The sequence below is a fragment of the Salvelinus alpinus genome, chromosome 3, assembly GCF_045679555.1.
Source record: "Salvelinus alpinus chromosome 3, SLU_Salpinus.1, whole genome shotgun sequence".
Classification (NCBI taxonomy): Eukaryota; Metazoa; Chordata; class Actinopteri; order Salmoniformes; family Salmonidae; genus Salvelinus; species Salvelinus alpinus.
Window position 1 is genome coordinate 65,097,296 of NC_092088.1, and position 20,024 is coordinate 65,117,319.

The 20,024-nt window shown below is 42.6% G+C and overlaps 1 protein-coding gene across 3 annotated transcripts in view; it reads right to left on the minus strand.

Annotated features, from left to right (window-relative positions):
* The window catches only part of LOC139571176 (1-acyl-sn-glycerol-3-phosphate acyltransferase epsilon-like), a 50,968-nt gene that overhangs the window by 14,187 nt on the left and 16,757 nt on the right, over positions 1-20,024 (minus strand). For 2 of the 3 annotated variants that reach the window (XM_071393792.1, XM_071393793.1), the window contains exons 3-7: positions 14,082-14,151; positions 13,835-13,950; positions 13,627-13,716; positions 11,288-11,378; positions 3,079-3,240 (exon numbers count right to left, since the gene is read on the minus strand). In XM_071393792.1, coding sequence (XP_071249893.1) covers positions 3,079-3,240; positions 11,288-11,378; positions 13,627-13,716; positions 13,835-13,950; positions 14,082-14,151 — 529 coding nt within the window. The remainder of the gene's footprint in view (positions 1-3,078; positions 3,241-11,287; positions 11,379-13,626; positions 13,717-13,834; positions 13,951-14,081; positions 14,152-20,024) is intronic. The other variant, XM_071393794.1, reaches the window with a different exon arrangement.

The following is a 20,024-nucleotide window of genomic DNA, read 5'->3' on the forward strand; positions in this document are numbered from 1 at the left end:
TTGATCACCAACAACGACGAGACGGCCTACAGGGAGGAGGTGAGGGCCCTCGGAGTGTGGTGTCAGGAAAATAACCTCATACTCAACGTCAACAAAACAAAGGAGATGATTGTGGACTTCAGGAAACAGCAGAGGGAGCACCCCCCTATCCACATCGACGGGTCAGTAGTGGAGAAGGTGGAAAGTTTTAAGTTCCTCGGTGTACACATCACAGACAAACTGAATTGGTCCACCCACACAGACAGCGTTGTGAAGAAGGCGCAGCAGCGCCTCTTCAACCTCAGGAGGCTGAAGAAATTCGGCTTGTCACCAAAAGCACTCACAAACTTCTACAGATGCACAATCGAGAGCATCCTGTCGGGCTGTATCACCGCCTGGTACGGCAACTGCTCCGCCCACAACCGTAAGGCTCTCCAGAGGGTAGTGAGGTCTGCAGAACGCATCACCAGGGGCAAACTACCTGCCCTCCAGGACACCTACACCACCCGATGTCACAGGAAGGCCATAAAGATCATCAAGGACAACAACCACCCAAGCCACTGCCTGTTCACCCCGCTATCATCCAGAAGGCGAGGTCAGTACAGGTGCATCAAAGCAGGGACCGAGAGACTGAAAAACAGCTTCTATCTCAAGGCCATCAGACTGTTAAACAGCCACCACTAACATTTAGCGGCCGCTGCCAACATACTGACTCAACTCCAGCCACTTTAAAAATGGGAATTGATGGAAATTATGTAAAAATGTACCACTAGCCACTTTAAGCAATGCCACTTAATACAATGTTTACATACCCTACATTACCCATCTCATATGTATATATACTGTACTCTATATCATCTACTGCATCTTGCCATCTTTATGCAATACATGTACCACTAGCCACTTTAAACTATGCCACTTTATGTTTACATACCCTACAGTACTCATCTCATACGTATATACCGTACTCTATACCATCTACTGCATCTGCCATGCCGTTCTGTACCACCACTCATTCATATATCTTTATGTACATATTCTTTATCCCTTTACACTTGTGTGTGTGTGTAAGGTAGTAGTGTGGAATTGGTAGGTTAGATTACTTGTTGGTTATTACTGCATTGTCGGAACTAGAAGCACAAGCATTTCGCTACACTCGCATTAACATCTGCTAACCATGTGTATGTGACTAATAAAATTTGATTTGATTTGAATTCTTATTTTCAATGATGGCCTAGTAACAGTGGGTTATAACTGCCTTGTTCAGGGACAGAACGACAGATTTGTACCTTGTCAGCTCAGGGATTCGATCTTGCAACCTTTCGGTTACTAGTCCAACGCTCTAACCACTAGGCTACCCTGCCGCCCCAGTACACGTCCTGGTAATCCATCTGGCCCCGCAGCTTTGTGAATGTTGACCTGTTTAATGGTCTTGCTCATATTGGCTACCGAGAGCATTCAGAGTCATCCAGAACAGCTGGTGCTCTCGTGCATGCTTCAGTGTTGCTTGCCTCGAATTGAGCATAAAAAAGGCACTTAGCTCATCTGGTAGGCTCACGTCACTGGGCAGCTCGGGTCTGGGTTTCCCTTTGTAGTCCGTAATAGTTTTCAAGCCCCGCCACATCCGACGAGCATCAGAGCTGGTGTAGTAGGATTCAATCTTAAATCATGTATTGACACTGCTTGTTTGAAGGTTCGTCGGATGGCATAGCGAGATTTCTTACAGGCATCCAGATTAGTGTCCCGCTCCTTGAAAGCGGCAGCTCGTCTTTAGCTCGATGCAGATGTTGCCTGTAATCCATGGCTTCTGGTTGGGATATGTACGTACGGTCACTGTGGGGACGATGTCATCGATGCACTTATTGATGAAGCCGACGACTGTGGTGGTATACTCCTCAATGCCATTGGATGAATCCCGGAACATTATCCAGTCTGTGCTAGCAAAACAGTCCTGTAGCGTAGCATCCGCGTCATCTGACCACTTCCGTATTGACGAGACTCTGGTACCTCCTGCTTTAGTTCTTGCTTGTAAGCAGGAATCTAGAGAATATAATTAGGGTCAGATGTGCCAAATGGAGGGCGGGGGAGAGCTTTGTATGCATCTCTGTGTGTGGAGTAAAGGTGGTCTAGAGTTTTTTCCCCTCTGGTTGCACATGTGACATTTTGGTAAAAGTGTCTGCATTAAAGTCCCCGGCCACTAGGAGCACCGGTTCTGGGTGAGCATTTTCTTGTTTGCTTATGGGCTTATAGAGTTGGTTGAGTGCGGTCTTAGTGCCAGCATCGGTCTGTGGTGGTAAATAGACGGCTACGAGTAATACTAAGTTCTTCCCCGCACAAAACACACTGGGCGATCCTCGTTATTTCTCAAAGTTTGTATGAAAATGAGAGTAACTCATCACTGTATTTGCGTTCCATGGCGATCGAGCTCAGTCAGAACTTGTGGCTAGCTTGAGTCCATTTGATGAGTGGTGAGTGCTGGCAAGAGGGAATGACAAGTCAGTGGCTGACAGCGCATCACCTGCTGCTGAACGACATGGGTAGCGGAGTGATCTTCAAGAAAACTGCCGGGGGGAAAATCTGGTAAAACGCTTAGCGGGCATCTCCCTCTCCCGCAGCTGCCAAACTGAGCAGAGAGCGCACTGAACCGTGAGCGCAGTTGCACTTGCCCAAATCAATTAAATAATTATACATTTACTCCGACACGTCGCAACCCACCATTAACAGGTCAACGACCCACTTTGGGTCGAGACCCTTACTTTAAGGCTGCCACAGACAATTTGATGATTCCTGCCAGTGACTCACTGGCATCAGTCATTACTATTGCAATTTAAAATGGCGCTGACCATAGCTCAAATAAAAAGGGGGATACCTAGTCAGTTGTACAACTGAATGCATTGTGAAATGTGTCTTCCGCACTTAACCCAATCCCTCTGAATCAGCCTTGTCGATAATCAAAATACTAAATATAGAGCGTTTGTTAAATGCACATGTTTAGTATTAGTGGATTGAATACATCGCTTTGCTTAGTTTTGCTTCCTAAAGTGTTTCCATTCCCCTTAAATACCTGAAAGAAATGAATTGTCTCGAACAACTTCATACCTGGCATGGTTGGGGCAGGTTGTCTATCACTGCTTTTGCCCAGTGTTGCCTCATACACAACAGTGATATCATAAACAGCATCCAGGTGATCCCTCATGGTCTCTATGGCAATGTGAGAGGCTTTCATTCTTGGGGTCAGAACATGGTCTAAGGCAGCCAGCCCTGAGGGAAATAAACAGGAGAGCATTGGTTAACTCTGATGTGCCAGGCAACATGCAGTGGTAGTCCTTTACACTCGTACCTGTATACATGTTGAAAATGGCAGATTTGGGCACTAATATGTGTCTCAAATGGAACGTAGTAACTGTACAGTAACATGCTATACATGAGGTCAGAGCTCAGGCTCTGTGCTTCACAGTGCTGTATGGTTTTTGATTGACGGCTGTTCTGAACTTGAGCGTGACAAGTAGTCCCCCTCCTCCCTCCCAGTAATTGGGCAACTTTTGCAATGTTGTCTGAGTGAGGGAAACGCTGTAAATTAAGAGGACTCAAAGTATTTTGAAAGATGAGACAATGAGGATTATAATAAATACTGCTTTGATATCATACAAGCCAAACACCCATGAGTCCAAATGTGCACTGTACATTTCCAAATCATTAAACCCATGTCATACAGTTGAAGTCAGAAGTTTACATACACCTTAGCCAACTACATTTAAACTCAGTTTCACAATTCCTGACATTTAATCCTAGTAAAAATTGTTTTAGGATTAAGAATGTGAAATGTCAGAATAATAGGAGAGAGAATGATTTATTTCAGCTTTTATTTCTTTCATTACATGCCCAGTGGGTCAGATGTTTACATACACTCAATTAGTATTTGGTAGCATTGCCTTTAAATTGTTTAACTTGGGTCAAACGTTTTGGGTAGCCTTCCACAATAAAATTAGTTGAATTTGGGCCCATTCCTCCTAACAGAGCTGGTGTAACTGAGTCAGGTTTGTAGGCCTCCTTGCTCGCACATGTTTTTTCAGTTCTGCCCACACATTTTCTATAGGATTGAGGTCAGGGCTTTGTGATGGCCAATACCTTGACTTCGTTGTCCTTAAGCCATTTTGCCACAACTTTGGAAGTATGCTTGGGGTCATTGTCCATTTGGAAGACTCATTTGCGACCAAGCTTTAACTTCCCGACTGATGTCTGGAGATGTTGCTTCAATATATCCACATAATTTCCTCATGGTGCCATCCATTTTGAAGTGCACCAGACCCTCCTGCAGCAAAGCACCCCCACAACATGATGCTGCCACCCCCGTGCTTCAGTTGGGATGGTGCTCTTCGGCTTGCAAGCTTCCCCCTTTTTCCTCCAAACATAACCATGGTCATTATGGGGCCAAAAAGCTCTATTTTTGTTTCATCAGACCTGAGGGACGTTTCTCCAAAAATTACAATCTTTGTCCCCATGTGCAGTTGCAAACCGTAGTCTGGCTTTTTTAAATGGCGGCTTTGGAGCAGTGGCTTCTTCCTTGCTGAGCGGCCTTTCAGATTATGTCGATATAGGACTCGTTTTACTGTGGATATAAATGCTTTTGTACCTGTTTCCTCCAGCATCGGATTTTTTTGTGCAAATTCTTTTGATTTGACAGAATTGGCTTTAGGGCAAACTAGTTTTCAAGGGAAGTGGGTGACAACTGTCAGCCCTCAACAAACTGTTACGATCAGTAGGTTTCCTGTAAAGATCAGTGTATAGAACATTATTTTCACACAAGATCAGAAGATCAAGAAAACTGATTTGACGTGTATCAGATTGCATAGTAAATCTCAAATGTTCAGAACAGGAGTTAAGAAAAGCATGGAATGCCTGGAGCTATTTTGCATCACCCCTCCATAGAACAAAAATATCATCAATATACCGTTTCCAAATAATGATGTTAGGCTAGAAAACATGCACCTACCCCACATTTTCCAGGAATATTCCTCTCATGTATCCAGAGTATTTTCAGATTTTGCTAACGAAAATGAAAAGTACAGTAAATATAATAATTTACCACTACAGTAAATGTAATAATTGTACCACTATCTCCAAACTGTTCCCTTTCAATTGCTACCATGGTTATGCATATGCTTTTTGGATCTTCCAATAAATGCTAACAGCAATACAGCACTCCATTTAAATAATCAGGTCACATATCTGAATGGTAGACAGTGGACAAATTGCAGGATCAAAGGACAAACGAGCCCATACTTCACTGAGAGGTGACTAATGTAGTCTTTCAAAATGTCACCCGGTTGTTGTAATCACTAAAATCATTAAGAATGTCGGCTGCACTTGAGACCAGCAATTATCTAAAACCATATACGTAATGGCACCGGAGGATGGCTGCCGTTTCATGGGCTCTTAACCAACCGTGCTATTTATTTAATTTTGCATTTTTGTAACTTATTTTGTACATAATGTTGCTGCTACCGTCTCTTATGACCGAAAAGAGCTTCTGGAAATCAGAACAGTGATTACTCACCTTGAACTGGACGAAGAAACTCTTTAACGAAACGGACGAGAGGGATTTACTCCAGACACCCGAACAGGCCCTCATCTCTGTCATTCGCAGGAGAAAGAGATGGAAAAGATATCGCGGAAAGAGATCAGGGTGCCTTGTGAGGATCTGCCGACGAGTGGCTAATCTTCCCTTGCCAACGCACAATCGCTGGAAAATAAACTGGACAAGCTAAATGCACGTTTATCCTACCAGCAGGACATTAAAAACTGTACAACTAATGCACGACGACATGATTAACATACAGCTGGCGGGTTACACACGGCATCGTCAGGATAGAACTGCAGCCTCTGGTAAGACAAGGGTTGGCGGCCTATGCATATTTATAAACAGTAGGAAGTCTCAAGGTTTTGCTCACCTGAGGTAGAGTATCTCATGATAAGCTGTAGACCACTCTACCTAGAGAGTTTATCTGTATTTTTCGTAGCTGTCTACATACCACCATAGACTGATGCTGGCACTAAGACCGCACTCAATGAGATGTATACCACCGTAAGCACACCGGAAAAAGCTCATATAGGCGGCGCTCCTAGTGGCCAGTGACTTTAATGCAGGGAAACAAATCTGTTATACCCAATTTCCATCAGCATGTTAAATGTGCAACCAGAGGAGAGAGAAAAATAAATTAATAAAAAACAAAAACTCTAGCGATCCCCTTTACTCCACACACAGATGCTTACCAAGCTCTCCCTCGCCTTCCATTTGGCAAATTTGACCATAATTCTATCCTCCCGATTCCTGCTTACAAGCAAAAACTAAAGCAGGAAACACCAGTGACTAGATCAATAAAAAAAGTGGTCAGATGAAGCAGATGCTAAGCTACAGGACTGTTTTGCTTGCACAGACTGGAATATGTTCCGGGATTCCTCCGATGGCATTGAGGAGTACATCATATCAGTCATCGGCTTCATCAATAAGTGCATTGATGACGTCGTCCCCACAGTGACTGTACGTACATACCCCAACCAGAAGCCATGGATTACAGGCACTGAGCTAAAGGCTAGAGCTGCCGCTTTCAAGGAGCAGGACTCTAACCCGGAAGCTTATAAGATATCCCGCTATGCCCTCCGACGAACCATCAAACAGGCAAAGTATCAATACAGGACTAAGATTGAATCATACTACACTGGCTCCGACACTCGTCGGATGTGGCAGGGCTTGCAAACTATTACAGACTACAAAGGGAAGCACAGCCGAGAGCTGCCCATTGACACGAGCCTACCAGACGAGCTAAATTACTTCTATGCTCGCTTCGAGGCAAGTAACACTGAAACATGCATGAGCACACCAGCTGTTCCAGATGACTATGTAATCCCGCTCTCCACAGTCGATGTGAGTAAGACCTTTAAACAAGTCAACAATCACAAGGACGCAGGGCCAGACGGATTACCAGGACGTATACTCCGAGCATGCGCTGACCAACTGGCAAGTGACTTCATTAACATTTTTAACCTCTCCCTGTCCGAGTCTGTAATACCAACATGTTTCAAGCAGACCACCATAGTCCCTGTGCCCAAGAACACTACGGTAACCTGCCTAAATGATTACCGACCCGTAGCACTCACGTCTATAGCCATGAAGTGCTTTGAAAGGCTGGTCATGGCTCACATCAACACAATTATCCCAGAAACCATAGACCCACTCCAATTTACATACCGCCCCATCAGATCCACAGACGCACTCCACACTGCCCTTTCACACCTGGACAAAAGGAACACCTGTGTGAGAATGCTGTTCATTGACAGTAGATCAGCATTCAATACCATAGTGCCCTCAAAGCTCATCACTAAGCTAAGGACCTTGGGATTAAACACCTCACTCTACAACTGGATCCTGGACTTCCTGACGGGACGCCCCCAGGTGGTAAGGGTAGGGAACAACACATCCTCCACGTTGATCCTCAACACGGGGGCCGCCCAGGGGTGCGTGCTCAGTCCCCTCCTGTACTTCTGGTTCACTCATGACTGCACGGCCAGGCACGACTCCAACACCATCATTAAGTTGGCCTATGACAACAGTGGTAGGCCTGATCACCAACAATGACGTGACAGCATATAAGGAGGAGGTCAGAGACCTGGCCGTGTCGTGCCAGGACAACAACCTCTCTCTCAACGTGATCAAGACTAAGGAGATGATTGTGGATTACAGAAAAAGGAGGACCGAGCACACCCCCATTCTCATCGACAGGGCTGTAGTGGAGCAGGATCAGCGCTTCAAGTTCCGTGGTGACCACATCACCAACAAACGAACACGGTCCAAGCACACCAAGACAGTCATGAAGAGGGCACGATAAAACCTATTTCCCCTCAGGAGACTTAAAAGATTTGGTATGGGACATCAGATCCTCAAAAGTTTCTACACCAGAGAGCATCCTGACTGGTTGCATCACTGCCCTGGTATGACAACTGCTCGGCTGCAAGGCACTACAGAGGGTAGTGCGTATAGCTCAGTACATCACTGGGGCCAAGCTTCCTGCCATTCAGGACCTCTATACCAGGCAGTGTCAGAGGAAGGCCCCAAAAAAGTTGTCCGACTCCAGCCACGCTAGTCATAGACTGTTCTCTCTGCTACTGCACGGCAAGCGGTACCGGAGCACCAAGTCTAGGTCCAAGAGGCTTCTAAACAGCTTCTACCCCCAAGGCATAAGACTACTGAACATTTAATTAAATTGCTACAAAGACTATTTTCATTGTCGTCCACCAGCAGATATTGCTGCAGTCAGCATGCCAATTACATGCTCCCTCAACTTGAGACATTGTGGCATTGTGTTGTGTGACAAAACTGTAGATTTTAGAGTGGCCTTTCATTGTTCCCAGCACAAGGTGCATCTGCGTAATGATCATGCTGTTTAATCAGCTTCTTGAAGTGCCACACCTGTCAGATGGATAGATTCTCTTGGCAAAGCAGATATGCTCACTAACAGGTATGTAAACAAATTTGTGCACAACATTTGAGAGAAATAAGCGTTTTGTGTACAAACAATTTCTGGGATCTTTTATGTCAACTCATTAAACATGGGACCAACATTTTACATGTTGCGTTAATATTTTTGTTCAGTGTAGTTAAATCTGTTGCTATGCAAACATAAGACTGCAGTTTATCGAGTGCCACACTGGGTATATATTGCATTCCATTTCATGGTGATATGGCTGTGAAGGCCAAAGCAGTTAATTGAGAAATCAGCAATTGCAAATGTTATAACTTCAGAAGCGGCTCACACAAGGAATTATGATCTAAAAGACCCAAAGCAGCAGTTTCTCAATATCAAACAATTTCTGGGTAACAAACTAAGTACCTAATTGTTTTCAATTAAAATGGTAAAAAAAATAAACAAAAATAGCTTCTTAGCAAAGAGCAATTTCTCAAGCTAGAATTTTGCTAGGACATTCTGGGAGTGGTCCGAGAGGAGAGGAAAACTAGCTGTTATTGGCAGAAGTTTGGAACTCTCGTTCTTATTGGTCTACTAACTAATTAACTGCCTGGTAAGGTCACCAGGCAGGCCAAAACACCATTCCACCAAAACAGACTGAAATTCCAGGCAGTCTTTTCAAACAGCTCATACACTTTAAGGGCATTATCATTTTCACAATATTATTAATAAAATTAAGCTAATGCTAAAGATCAAATACCCTGTGCAGTCAAGTGATATTCCTGTGTTTTAATATTTCCACACTGTGGTTGGAATAATATTGTGAAAATGATAATGCCCTTAAAGTGTATGAGCTGTTTGAAAAGTATTAATATATTTTATAGAAAAATAAGTACATTATAGTAAACAAGAAGTATGTGGACACCCCTTCAAATTAGTGGATTTGGCTATTTTAGCCACACCCGTTGCTGACGTGTGTAAAATAGAGCACAGCCATGCAATCTCCATATACAAACATTGGCAGTAGAATGGCCTTACTGAAGAGCTCAGTGACTTTCAACATGGCACCGTTATAAGTTGCCAACAAGTCAGTTCGACAAATTTCTGCCCTGCTAGACTGCCCCGGTCAACTGTAAGTGCTGTTATTGTGATGTGGAAACGTCTAGTAGCAATGTTTCAACCGAGAAGTGGTAGGCCACAAAAGCTCACATAATAATGGGACCGCCGAGTGCTTCAGTGCATTAAAATCGTCTGTCCTCAGTTGCAACACTCACTACAGAGTTCCAAACTGCTCCTGAAAGCAACGTCAGCACAATAACTGTTCATCGTGAGCTTCATGAAATGGGTTTCCATGGCCGAGCAGCCGCACACAAGGCTCAGATCAGCATGCACAATGCCAAGCGTCGGCTGGAGCAGCGGAATCGCGTTCTCTGGAGTGATGAATCACGCTTCACCATTTAGCAGTCCAACTGACAAATCTGGGTTTGCCGGATGCCAGGAGAACACTACCTGCCAATGCATAGCGCCATCTGTAAAGTTTGGTGGAGGAATAATGGTCTGGGGCTGTTTTTCCATGGTTCGGGCTAGGCCCCTTAGTTCCAGTGAATGAAAATCTTAAAGCTACAGCATACAATAACATTCTAGACAATTCTGTGCTTCCAACTTTGTGGCAACAGTTTGGGGAAGGCCCTTTCCTGTTTCAGCATGACAATGCCCCCGTACACAAAGTGAGGTCCATACAGAAATGGTTTGTCGAGATCGGTGTGGAAGAACTTGACTGGCCTGCACAGAGCCCTGACCTCAAACATTTCGGAATAAATTGGAACGCCGACTGCGAGCCAGACGTAGTCGCCCAACATCAGTAGCCAACCTCACTAATTCTTGTGGCTGAATAGAAGCAAGGTCCCGCAGCAATGTTCCAACATCTACTGGAAAGCCTTTCCAGAAGTGGGGAGGCTTTTATAGCAGTTAAAGGGGGACCAACTCCATATTAATGCCCATGATTTTGGAATGAGATGTTAGACGAGCAGATGTCCACATACATTTGTCCATGTAGTGTGGTAGTCGGCTACCAAACGAAAATATCCTACTTTATGAAACAAAAGGTCTTAAACAAGAAGCCATTTCAAACCTTTCAACTTGCGAGTTAGGTCTAGCAACATAAATCACTTATAAGTCAGCAGTAACATACTTTTGCAATCACAAATTAACCTTTTGCCCAATTTATAAGCTACAGCCTCTGAAATATTTAATTAAAAGGAGCTCACTGGTCCAAGCTGCCAAGCTCTTAGCACTGTACCAGCAAACCACTGACGAGGATAAAAAAATAGAACAGCCAGGTGGCGTTTCATTTTGTCTAAGGTTCCACTCTAATGCGGTCAACAAACAATTGGGTTGTGAGATTTTGACAAGAGATTGCAAAAAGTTAGTTGGGAGGGTGGGTAGATTGTATCCGCTGTCACGGTAAATGTATCTTGCTTTAAAAAGTTGCAAGTTGTATTTTTTCAAAACCTTATTACCAAATACCTTATGACCCAAAAACCATTATACAGTTAAAAAAAAAAGTTTGGGATCGAGTCCTCTGTATTCTGCCACTGAACATGGCCAATGCAAAGTTGCTGAGTTTCAGAGGTTAAAGGTTGAAAAAGAAAGCAGTGCTACAACAATCACTTTCAATGTGGGATAAGGAATCCATTAAGCATGGGAGGGGAAGGTGAAGTACCCGTTCCAATGCATTACCCCTACATGACCCCCATTCGTTAATCCTCCCCAAAGCTTTGCTATTAGTCATGAAAGAATACACTAGCTTGGAATTTATAAATCAATGTGAAAGTATGAAAGAGCACCTTCTTTAGTGGCAAAAGCCTGACTGTCGCTGATCATCTTCTTGAGTTCAGGGTTGTATCGGGTTCCTTCTGGGAAGATGACAAGATACATCTGCACAGAAATCAAAACAAACGGGGGTTGAGTTACAGCAAGTGAAGTCTTGCAGGGGAGATCAGCACATCATTTCTCGTAAGGTAAGTAGTCTAAGACTATGTTTCTAAACTCTACATACAGAGCATTCGGAAAGTATTCAGAGCCCTTGACTTTTTCCACTTTGTTACGTTACAGCCTTATTCTAAAATGGATTAATCTACACACAATACCCCATAATGACAAAGCAAAATATCACAAGTGTTGAGACCCTTTACTCAGCACTTTGTTGAAGGATTACAGCCTCGAGTCTTCTTGGGTATCACACTACTAGCTTGGCACACCTGCAGATCCTCAAGCTCTGTCAGGTTGGATGGGGAGCGTCGTTGAACAGCTATTTTCAGGTCTCTCCAGAGATGTTTGATCGGTTTCAAGTCCGGGCTCTGGCCACTCAAGCACATTCAGAAACTTGTCCCGAAGCCACTCCTGCGTTGTCTTCACCGTTTGCTTAAGGTCACTGTCCTGTTAGAAGGTTAACCTTTGCCTAAGTCTGAGCACTCTGGAGCAGGCTTTCATCAAGGATCTCTGTGTTTTGCGCTGTTTATCTTTCCCTCAATCCAGACTAGTCTCCCAGTCCCTGCCACTGAAAAACATCCCCACAGCATGATGCTGCCACACCATGCTTCACCGTAGGGATGGTGCCAGGATTCCTCCTGACGTGACGCTTGGCATTCAGGCCAAGTTAAATCTTGATTGTATCAGACAAGAGAATCTTATTTTTCATGGTCAGAGTCATTTAGGTGCCTTTCAGCAAACTCCAAATGGGCTATCATGTGCCTTTTACTGAGTGGCTTCCATCTGGCCACTACCATAAGGCCTGATTGGGTGAGTGCTGCAGAGATGGGATAACCTTCCAGAAGGACAACCATCACCACAGAGGCAATATAGAGCCTTTTCAGAGTGGCCATCGGGTTCTTGGTCACCTCCCTGACCAAGGCCCTTCTCCCCTGATTGCTCAGTTTGGGCGGGCGGCCAGCTCTAGGAAGAGTCTTGATGGTTCCAAACTTCTTCCATTTAAGAATGATGCAGGCCAGTGTTCTTAGGGACCTTCAATGCTGCAGAAATGTTTTGCTACGCTTCCCCAGATATGTGCCTCGACACATTCCTGTCTCGGAGCTGTACAGACAATTCCTTCGACCTCATGGCTTGGTTTTTGCTCAAACATGCACGGTCAACTGTGGGACCTTATATAGACAGATGTGTGCATTTCCAAATCATATCCAATCAATTTAATTAACAAAGGTGGACTCCAGTCAAGTTCTAGAAACATCTCAACGATAATCAACGAAAACAGGATGCACCTGAGATCAATTTTTAGTCTCAATTCAAAGGGTCAGAATACTTATGTAAATAAGCTGTTTTTCAATTAACAAATTTGCTAAAATTTCTAAAAACCTGTTTTCGCTTTGCCATTATGGGGTATTGTGTGTAGCTTGATGAGGAAAAGACTAACATAACAAACTGTGGAAAAAGGTCTTAATACTTTCCGAATGCACTGTACCCATGCACATATGAAAACATGGGTGTCATGAAGACAAGACTAGTCAGAAAATCATGACAAAATGCTAGCACAGAAGCCCAGGGACAAAGGGTAGCCCAGAAGCTCAAACAACAATCTGTGGATCTTAGTGTCCTGGGAAGAAGTTATTTGGCAACAGCAGTCCTTCCTGATATAGACTAGGCACAGGGAAACATTTAGAACGGACATGCCAGTGACCAAAACAGCCTTTATAGATATTTATTTTAGTTGGTTTCATGTATATTTTAGAATTTTTATTTTATTTTATTTTTTATTTCACCTTTATTTAACCAGGTAGGCTAGTTGAGAACAAGTTCTCATTTGCAACTGCGACCTGGCCAAGATAAAGCATAGCAGTGTGAACAGACAACACAGAGTTACACATGGAGTAAACAATAAACAAGTCAATAACATGGTAGAAAAAAAAAAGAATAGCAATGCTCTTCAAAGAATGACAAATTGGGATAAAGTAAGAGCACTTTCATGGTATTTCACTGACAGCCTCACAGCCCATCAATAGAATCCATTGAATGAAGTGACAGTATTAAACATTAGTTTTGTTGGCAGCCATGTAAAAAGTTATTGGCTGCGATGCAAGAAATAACATGCTTATCACCAAAAATGCTTTTGGGAGTAAATAACATTCACAAAATCAAACAGTTTCTGTCAGTGTGCTCCTTAAATACTTACTGGTGTTCCCAACACTGTTTGTGAAGAGAGCTTCTTTTTCATTGCCTTCTCGTCAAACTTTGCGCTTCGCTTCACGTAGACACCACCATGCTAAAAATGAAATTTTAATAAAAAAATGTATACCAAATAGGATTAAATCGCTCTTACCAATAAGCACAATATATATTATAGCATCTAACAGTACAAAACTTTTAGATAAATATATTACCTGAGAGAAATACCATCCGTATAATGGGAGCCATTTCAGCCCATCTTTTAGGACGTATCTCACATGTCCAAGTGCTTCCTGCCTAATGGCTAACATGTCAGCAATGATCCAGTCCGCTGTATGACAAGAGAAAGCAAGGGTTTTAGTCCAACTGCATCATGTGCCAAACTTTAACTAACAAATTATTCTCGCTCAGAATGAACAGAAATGAATTAGTTAAGCATTTTGTTGAAAAGGAACAGCTCACCTGTGCATTGATGGTTGGAAAGGTAGACTACATTCTCTTTAATCTTTGGCACGTCTCCATAAATAACAATCTAAAGAAGAATGAACATCGTTTTACTAGGCCTAAAAGACTTAAGGGCATAATGACAAACAGAAACAAAATGGAAGAAATTTGGGTGGCAACCAAACTGAAATTATTTGTGCGAATGTTTGTAATTAGACATACACCCAGGATTTCGTGGAAAATCCACAGTGCTGAGGACGTCAATGGCAAGCCAACTGTGTCTTAAGTGTTTTGTTCATAAAAACGGGTCTCATCATCTTAACCTTTTAGAAGCTGTTAATGAACCAACTTCGCCACTTGTTAAAACACCACAACTCAGAAGTGTTGGTGTGCTTCATAAAACAAAGGGTGTTTCTCAATATGCATACTAATGTTATCCACACTCATGCTCCGAGTTAGTTCGCCAATGACGTTCTTGTGAGGACGAGAGGGTTGAGAATGCATTAACATTAGAATTTGTGAAGCTAGCTATATGTGAATCGTATTAATATAGCTAGCTTGACAGTTTGATTTGGAGTCATTCTCTGACCATTGCATGCTCCAATTTGCTTGCTTGGAGCACGGTATAATGCATATTGAGAAACACCCCAAAATGTTTGAAAATAGTAGGGAATTCCAGGTCTTCAACGTGTCTACTGGTATTCCTACTGTCGGCCTATGTGAAATATCATTTAGAAAGCCATATCCAAGAACACCCATAATAAATGAAGTCATCACCAGACTAGGCCTAAATAGCAAACAAAGCTGAACCACAAAGGAATGGCTTAGTAGTTAAGTCATACATAAATCAGATAACATTGGCAATAGGCTCGATTTGTTCCTACCAACCTAAGGATTCATTTCATAACCCCCATGCAGCAATAGCTCAAACACAGACCAAATCGAAGCTTACTTTGTTAGTTGTTTGGTGAAAACGTTGTGTAAGATAGACCTGGGCGGTATACCGTATTTTACTATACCGGTATTGATGCACGGACTGGTTTGGGTTTTTACTTTACCTTCTATAATAGTATTTAAATGTTTGTTAAATGTGATATGCCATGTGTAATGGTCAATGCAGCACAAGCAACAAAGTTGTTTCCACTTTAACCTTAATATAAATCCACAAGCTTTCTATAATTACAATATTAGTTTGTGTTTCTTACATCAGCAAACTCGTGTTAGCCACTAATGCTAATCGCTAGTCAGCTGGCTAAAAGTCAGAGCAAACGTAGCTAGCTAATACAGCCTGATACCAGTGCTGGTGGAGGCCTAAATCAGCATGTTTGTGCAACAGTATCTTCGAAATCAAAGAGGAATAGGCGAAGCATGACCATGTTGGCTACATGAATAAAGATTTAATGTAGCCAAAGATTATAGGGTCCCCTAGGCAACACTGAACATCACTTTGGTTCCTACCCTGTCACAATAACTCATCCATAGCATTTTTAATTCGTTGTCATGTTAAACACTGTATTCAAAGTGCCCACTATTTTTTTTTTTTCTTTCTTTTTTTTTTTTTTTTTTTAAATTTTATCCCCTTTTCTCCCCAATTTTCGTGGTATCCAATCGCTAGTAATTACTATCTTGTCTCATCGCTACAACTCCCGTACGGGCTCGGGAGCGACGAAGGTCGAAAGTCATGCGTCCTCCGAAGCACAACCCAACCAAGCCGCACTGCTTCTTAACACAGCGCGCCTCCAACCCGGAAGCCAGCCGCACCAATGTGTCGGAGGAAACACCGTGCACCCGCCCCCCTCAGTTAGCGCGCACTGCGCCCGGCCCGCCACAGGAGTCGCTGGAGCGCGATGAGACAAGGATATCCCTACCGGCCAAACCCTCCCTAACCCGGACGACGCTAAGCCAATTGTGCGTCGCCCCACGGACCTCCCGGTCGCGGCCGGCTGCGACAGAGCCTGGGCGCGAACCCAGACTCTGGTGGCGCAGCATAGCACTGCGATGCAGTGCTCTAGACCACTGCGCCACCCGGGAGGCCACAAAGTGCCCACTATTATTAGTATTCTAACTATAGAATTATAATAAACATTCTATTTCCATAATGCCAACAGTTCACCCAAGTGTTTTGATCTAAATCGCAACATTTGGTTAAAAATAAGGCCTAGTTTTTTTGCCCATATCGTGGCAGTGTGGAAATGAGTGCAGGAAATGCAGAAATTGATGGAAATGCAGGAAATTATTTTAGGTTAAAGTTGAACAGTATAAAACAATCAGAATGCAGAAAGACCCATTGAAATAATTTAGAATATATATATATGCTGCCTAGGGTCACGCACTACTCAAAGCAAATGTAGAACTTTTATTAATCAAAAACATAAAATACCGTTGAATTTGAAAAATACCATATGATGTTTTGGACATATCGCCCAGCCCTAGTGTAAAATATTTTTTTGACTCAGGGCTGGTGGTCAATAGCGGTAGGTCACAGACGGACAAATAAGACATCCCCATGATCTGTGGAGTCCCGGATTTCGGTGTGATTCAACGTATTCCGTGTTTATTTTGTTTATGCTTTCGCAATCCTAACCGGAAAGTAGGTAGCAGCTATCTTGAAATGAGGTCATCGGCTCGGCCTGCTCTTAACTACCATATATGGGCATATGAATGTAAGTCACACCAACGATTTTAAGGCACAGATCAATAGCCAAGATACTCAGCTTTCCGCAGACAACCTGCTTTTGCAGATAGGGGCTACTGTTCTCATACCAGACGGAATTGAATAAAAACAAATCTAACATGGGGACTTTACATTTAAGAGGCGTGGTGCCACAAAATAAACAAATAAAACAGCATACCACAGGTAAAACTGGATGCCTAATGCAATGTCCCAGACTCATAAAGCACTAAAACGTATACAGACCACATTCACACGTTTTTAACTAGCCATTATTTTGCTCCCTAGAGGACTGGTGAAGTAGTCCAACACTAATGACAACCGGTTCGGTTTCAGTTAGATTCTTCAAAAATAATCAGTTTTCGAGAAGAAGAAAAACGATAGTGTCCAAACCGTTTGGGCTACACACTAATATGACCCCTCTGTGCAAAGGTGAAACTCTCACGAACACTGTTGTTTTGCTCTAAGACGCCTACAGGCCTCACAAGACTCGTCTGATGGACACCCAGTAACAGTTGAAAAATTAATGGAAGTATATATGGAGACTGTTTAGTTCCAAAAATGTGTCCTGATCTTATCTCTCAGATATAGGTCAGACACTCAGAACAAACTGCCTTAATTTTAAGGGGGATTATCTGTTGTTCCATGTAGTGAATATGTTATTTAATGAGTTTGTATGGGCTAATAGCAGTAAGGCCAAATAAAATGTTTAATCAAAAACTTTTGGATATTTTATACTTCAAGGGGTCTTCAAATTGATCCATTTTTGGAATGACCTTTAACACAGAATAAAACTATTAAAGGGTAGTTAACATAAAATCTAACTACATGTAACATATGGATTTGCATTAGTATACACATCAAAAGTCCCAAAGCAAAGTCACACCTCATTTTTCAATTTTTCAAGTTATTACTTAAACCAATCAGAATTCCCGAAACCATGTCGGGAATTGTTTGAGGTGATATAATATTTCCTGTAATGTAAACTCCAACTGAAATAATATCAAATGTATAACTTCATTTTCAGCCAACAAGCAAATACTTTATGAATTTATTGTTACAAATCAACTTTACGTTAGCAATTGCCTGACTTGTGCAGTGGAATCAACACCTGGCTTACAGCTACATTAAAGTAAACCAAAGTTTGGGAAATACATAACACTATCTAACCTGTTAGCTATATGCAGTAATCCTAGCCAGCTAGCTAATTTTAGCCATTTAACCAAATAGCTATTAGCCTCGCCAATCACCACAGTTATGGTCAGCAAGCCAGAGCCCAACAACTGGAGACCAGCTAGACCACCACAACTAAAACATAACCACAGATCAAAAGCAGAGAGCAGAGACTTACAGATTGTTGGCTGGGGCTCAGCCGATGATAAAACCTTTCAAAGAGTGCAGGTTGAGTTAGCTACAAAAGCAAGGGGGAAGCGGGCACTTCACCAAGCTGAGTGAAATCTAATGGCAAGAAAATCTAAATTAGATAGATTCCAGATGTCAGTCAGCTAGCGTGCTAGCACTAAGCCAAAGAGGGAAAAGTTACAAAACTCCCATAGCCAACTCAACAGAGAACATGGTGAAAAGGTGACCAAAAAAAGAGAACAGACAAAGTGCTACACAATTAGAGCAATTGGTTGGAGCCCACGGCAAGAAGGCACCAGAGTCTGCCATGCTAACGGGTTCCCACTAGATAACACAGCCACAAAGTCTGAAGAGTATGAGGATGCTAACCGTAGCCAGCTACAGAGCTAGCATACAAACTTGGTAGCACAGAGTAGATCCTCCATTTGACGTTGATAAATACTGCAGTGGGTAGTTTAGAAGATACCTGAAAATAAGTTAATACATTTGTAATAACCCAAAAACATAAGTTTGTAGTTATAGGTACCAGATCGTGACTACAACTAAGTTACTAACTCTGACCACATTGTTGTTACTTTGGTGAGTAAAAACTCATGCTTCCTACCCTTTAATAAGAGCCCCATAATGGTAGTGACTGCCCATTACTGCTTATCACTTATTAACCATAATTTGTAAGCATTACTTTAAGTAATATACTGAAATATTGTTAGTTTTACTTTGAAGCAAGGTAAGACGTTACATAAATGAGCAAAGTAGCCTAGCCAAAATCCAACCACAGAAAGGGAGGCAATTATTTTATAAAGACTTCCTATTCGTTTTCATAACTTTCTTCCATTGTCCAGAAGCCAAAGGCACAATCCTAGTCATTATCAACCAATCCTAGTTGTTACTATTAGATCCCCTCTCTTAACTGAGATTCTCATCTCTGTCACATATGGAACTACTCGCATTAGGTGCGCTGTTTAGAACGGTGGTTTCCCGCGAATTGCATTTTGGCAAATGTTTGAAAATGACTTATTAGCTGCTTCATTATACAGGAGTAGCATGTTCAATAATAGGCTATAGCCTTTTGACCAAGATGATAGGCTTGCTATTGTTGCATGTTTTCATTAAGAGGCATTTTCTCTGCAAAACAGGTATGACTGAAGAATGAAGCAGTTGTTCAAGATGGCTTTGCTACAGAGAAAGCAGCAATTGGCTACTCCATTGTCACTGACTAAATCAGTAGACCTATAGTGCATTCGGAAATTATTCAGAACCCTAGACATTTTCCACATTTTGTTATGTTACAACTTTAGTCTAAAATTGATTCAATAGTTTTTTTCTCATCGATCTACACACAATACCCCATAACGACAAAGCAAATTTATAAATTTTTTAAAACAGAAATATTTAATTTACAAGACCCTTAACTCAGGATTTTGTTGAAATAACTTTTGCAGCGATTACAGCCTCGAGTCTTGTTGGGTAGGACTCTACAAGCTTGGCACACCTGTATTTGGGGAGTTTCTCCCATTCTTCTCTATAGATCCTCTCAAGCTCTGTCAGGTTAGATGGGGAGCGTTGCTGCACATCTATTTTCAGGTCTCTCCAGAAATGTTCCATCGGGTTCATGTCCAGGCTTTGGCTGGGCCACTCAAGGACATTCAGAAACTTGTCCCGAAGCCACTCCTGCGTTGTCTTGGCCGTGTGCTTAGGGTCGTTGTCCTGCTGAAATGTGAACCTTCGCCCCAGTCTGAGGTCCTGAGCGCTCTGGAGCAGGTTTTTAATCAAGTATCTCTGTAATTTGCGCCGTTCATCTTTCCCTCGATCCTGACTAGTCTCCCAGTGCCTGCAGCTGAAAAACATCCCCACAGCATGCCGCCACCATCATCATCATGCTTTACCGTAGGGATGGTGCCAGGTTTCCTCCAGACGTGACGCTTGGC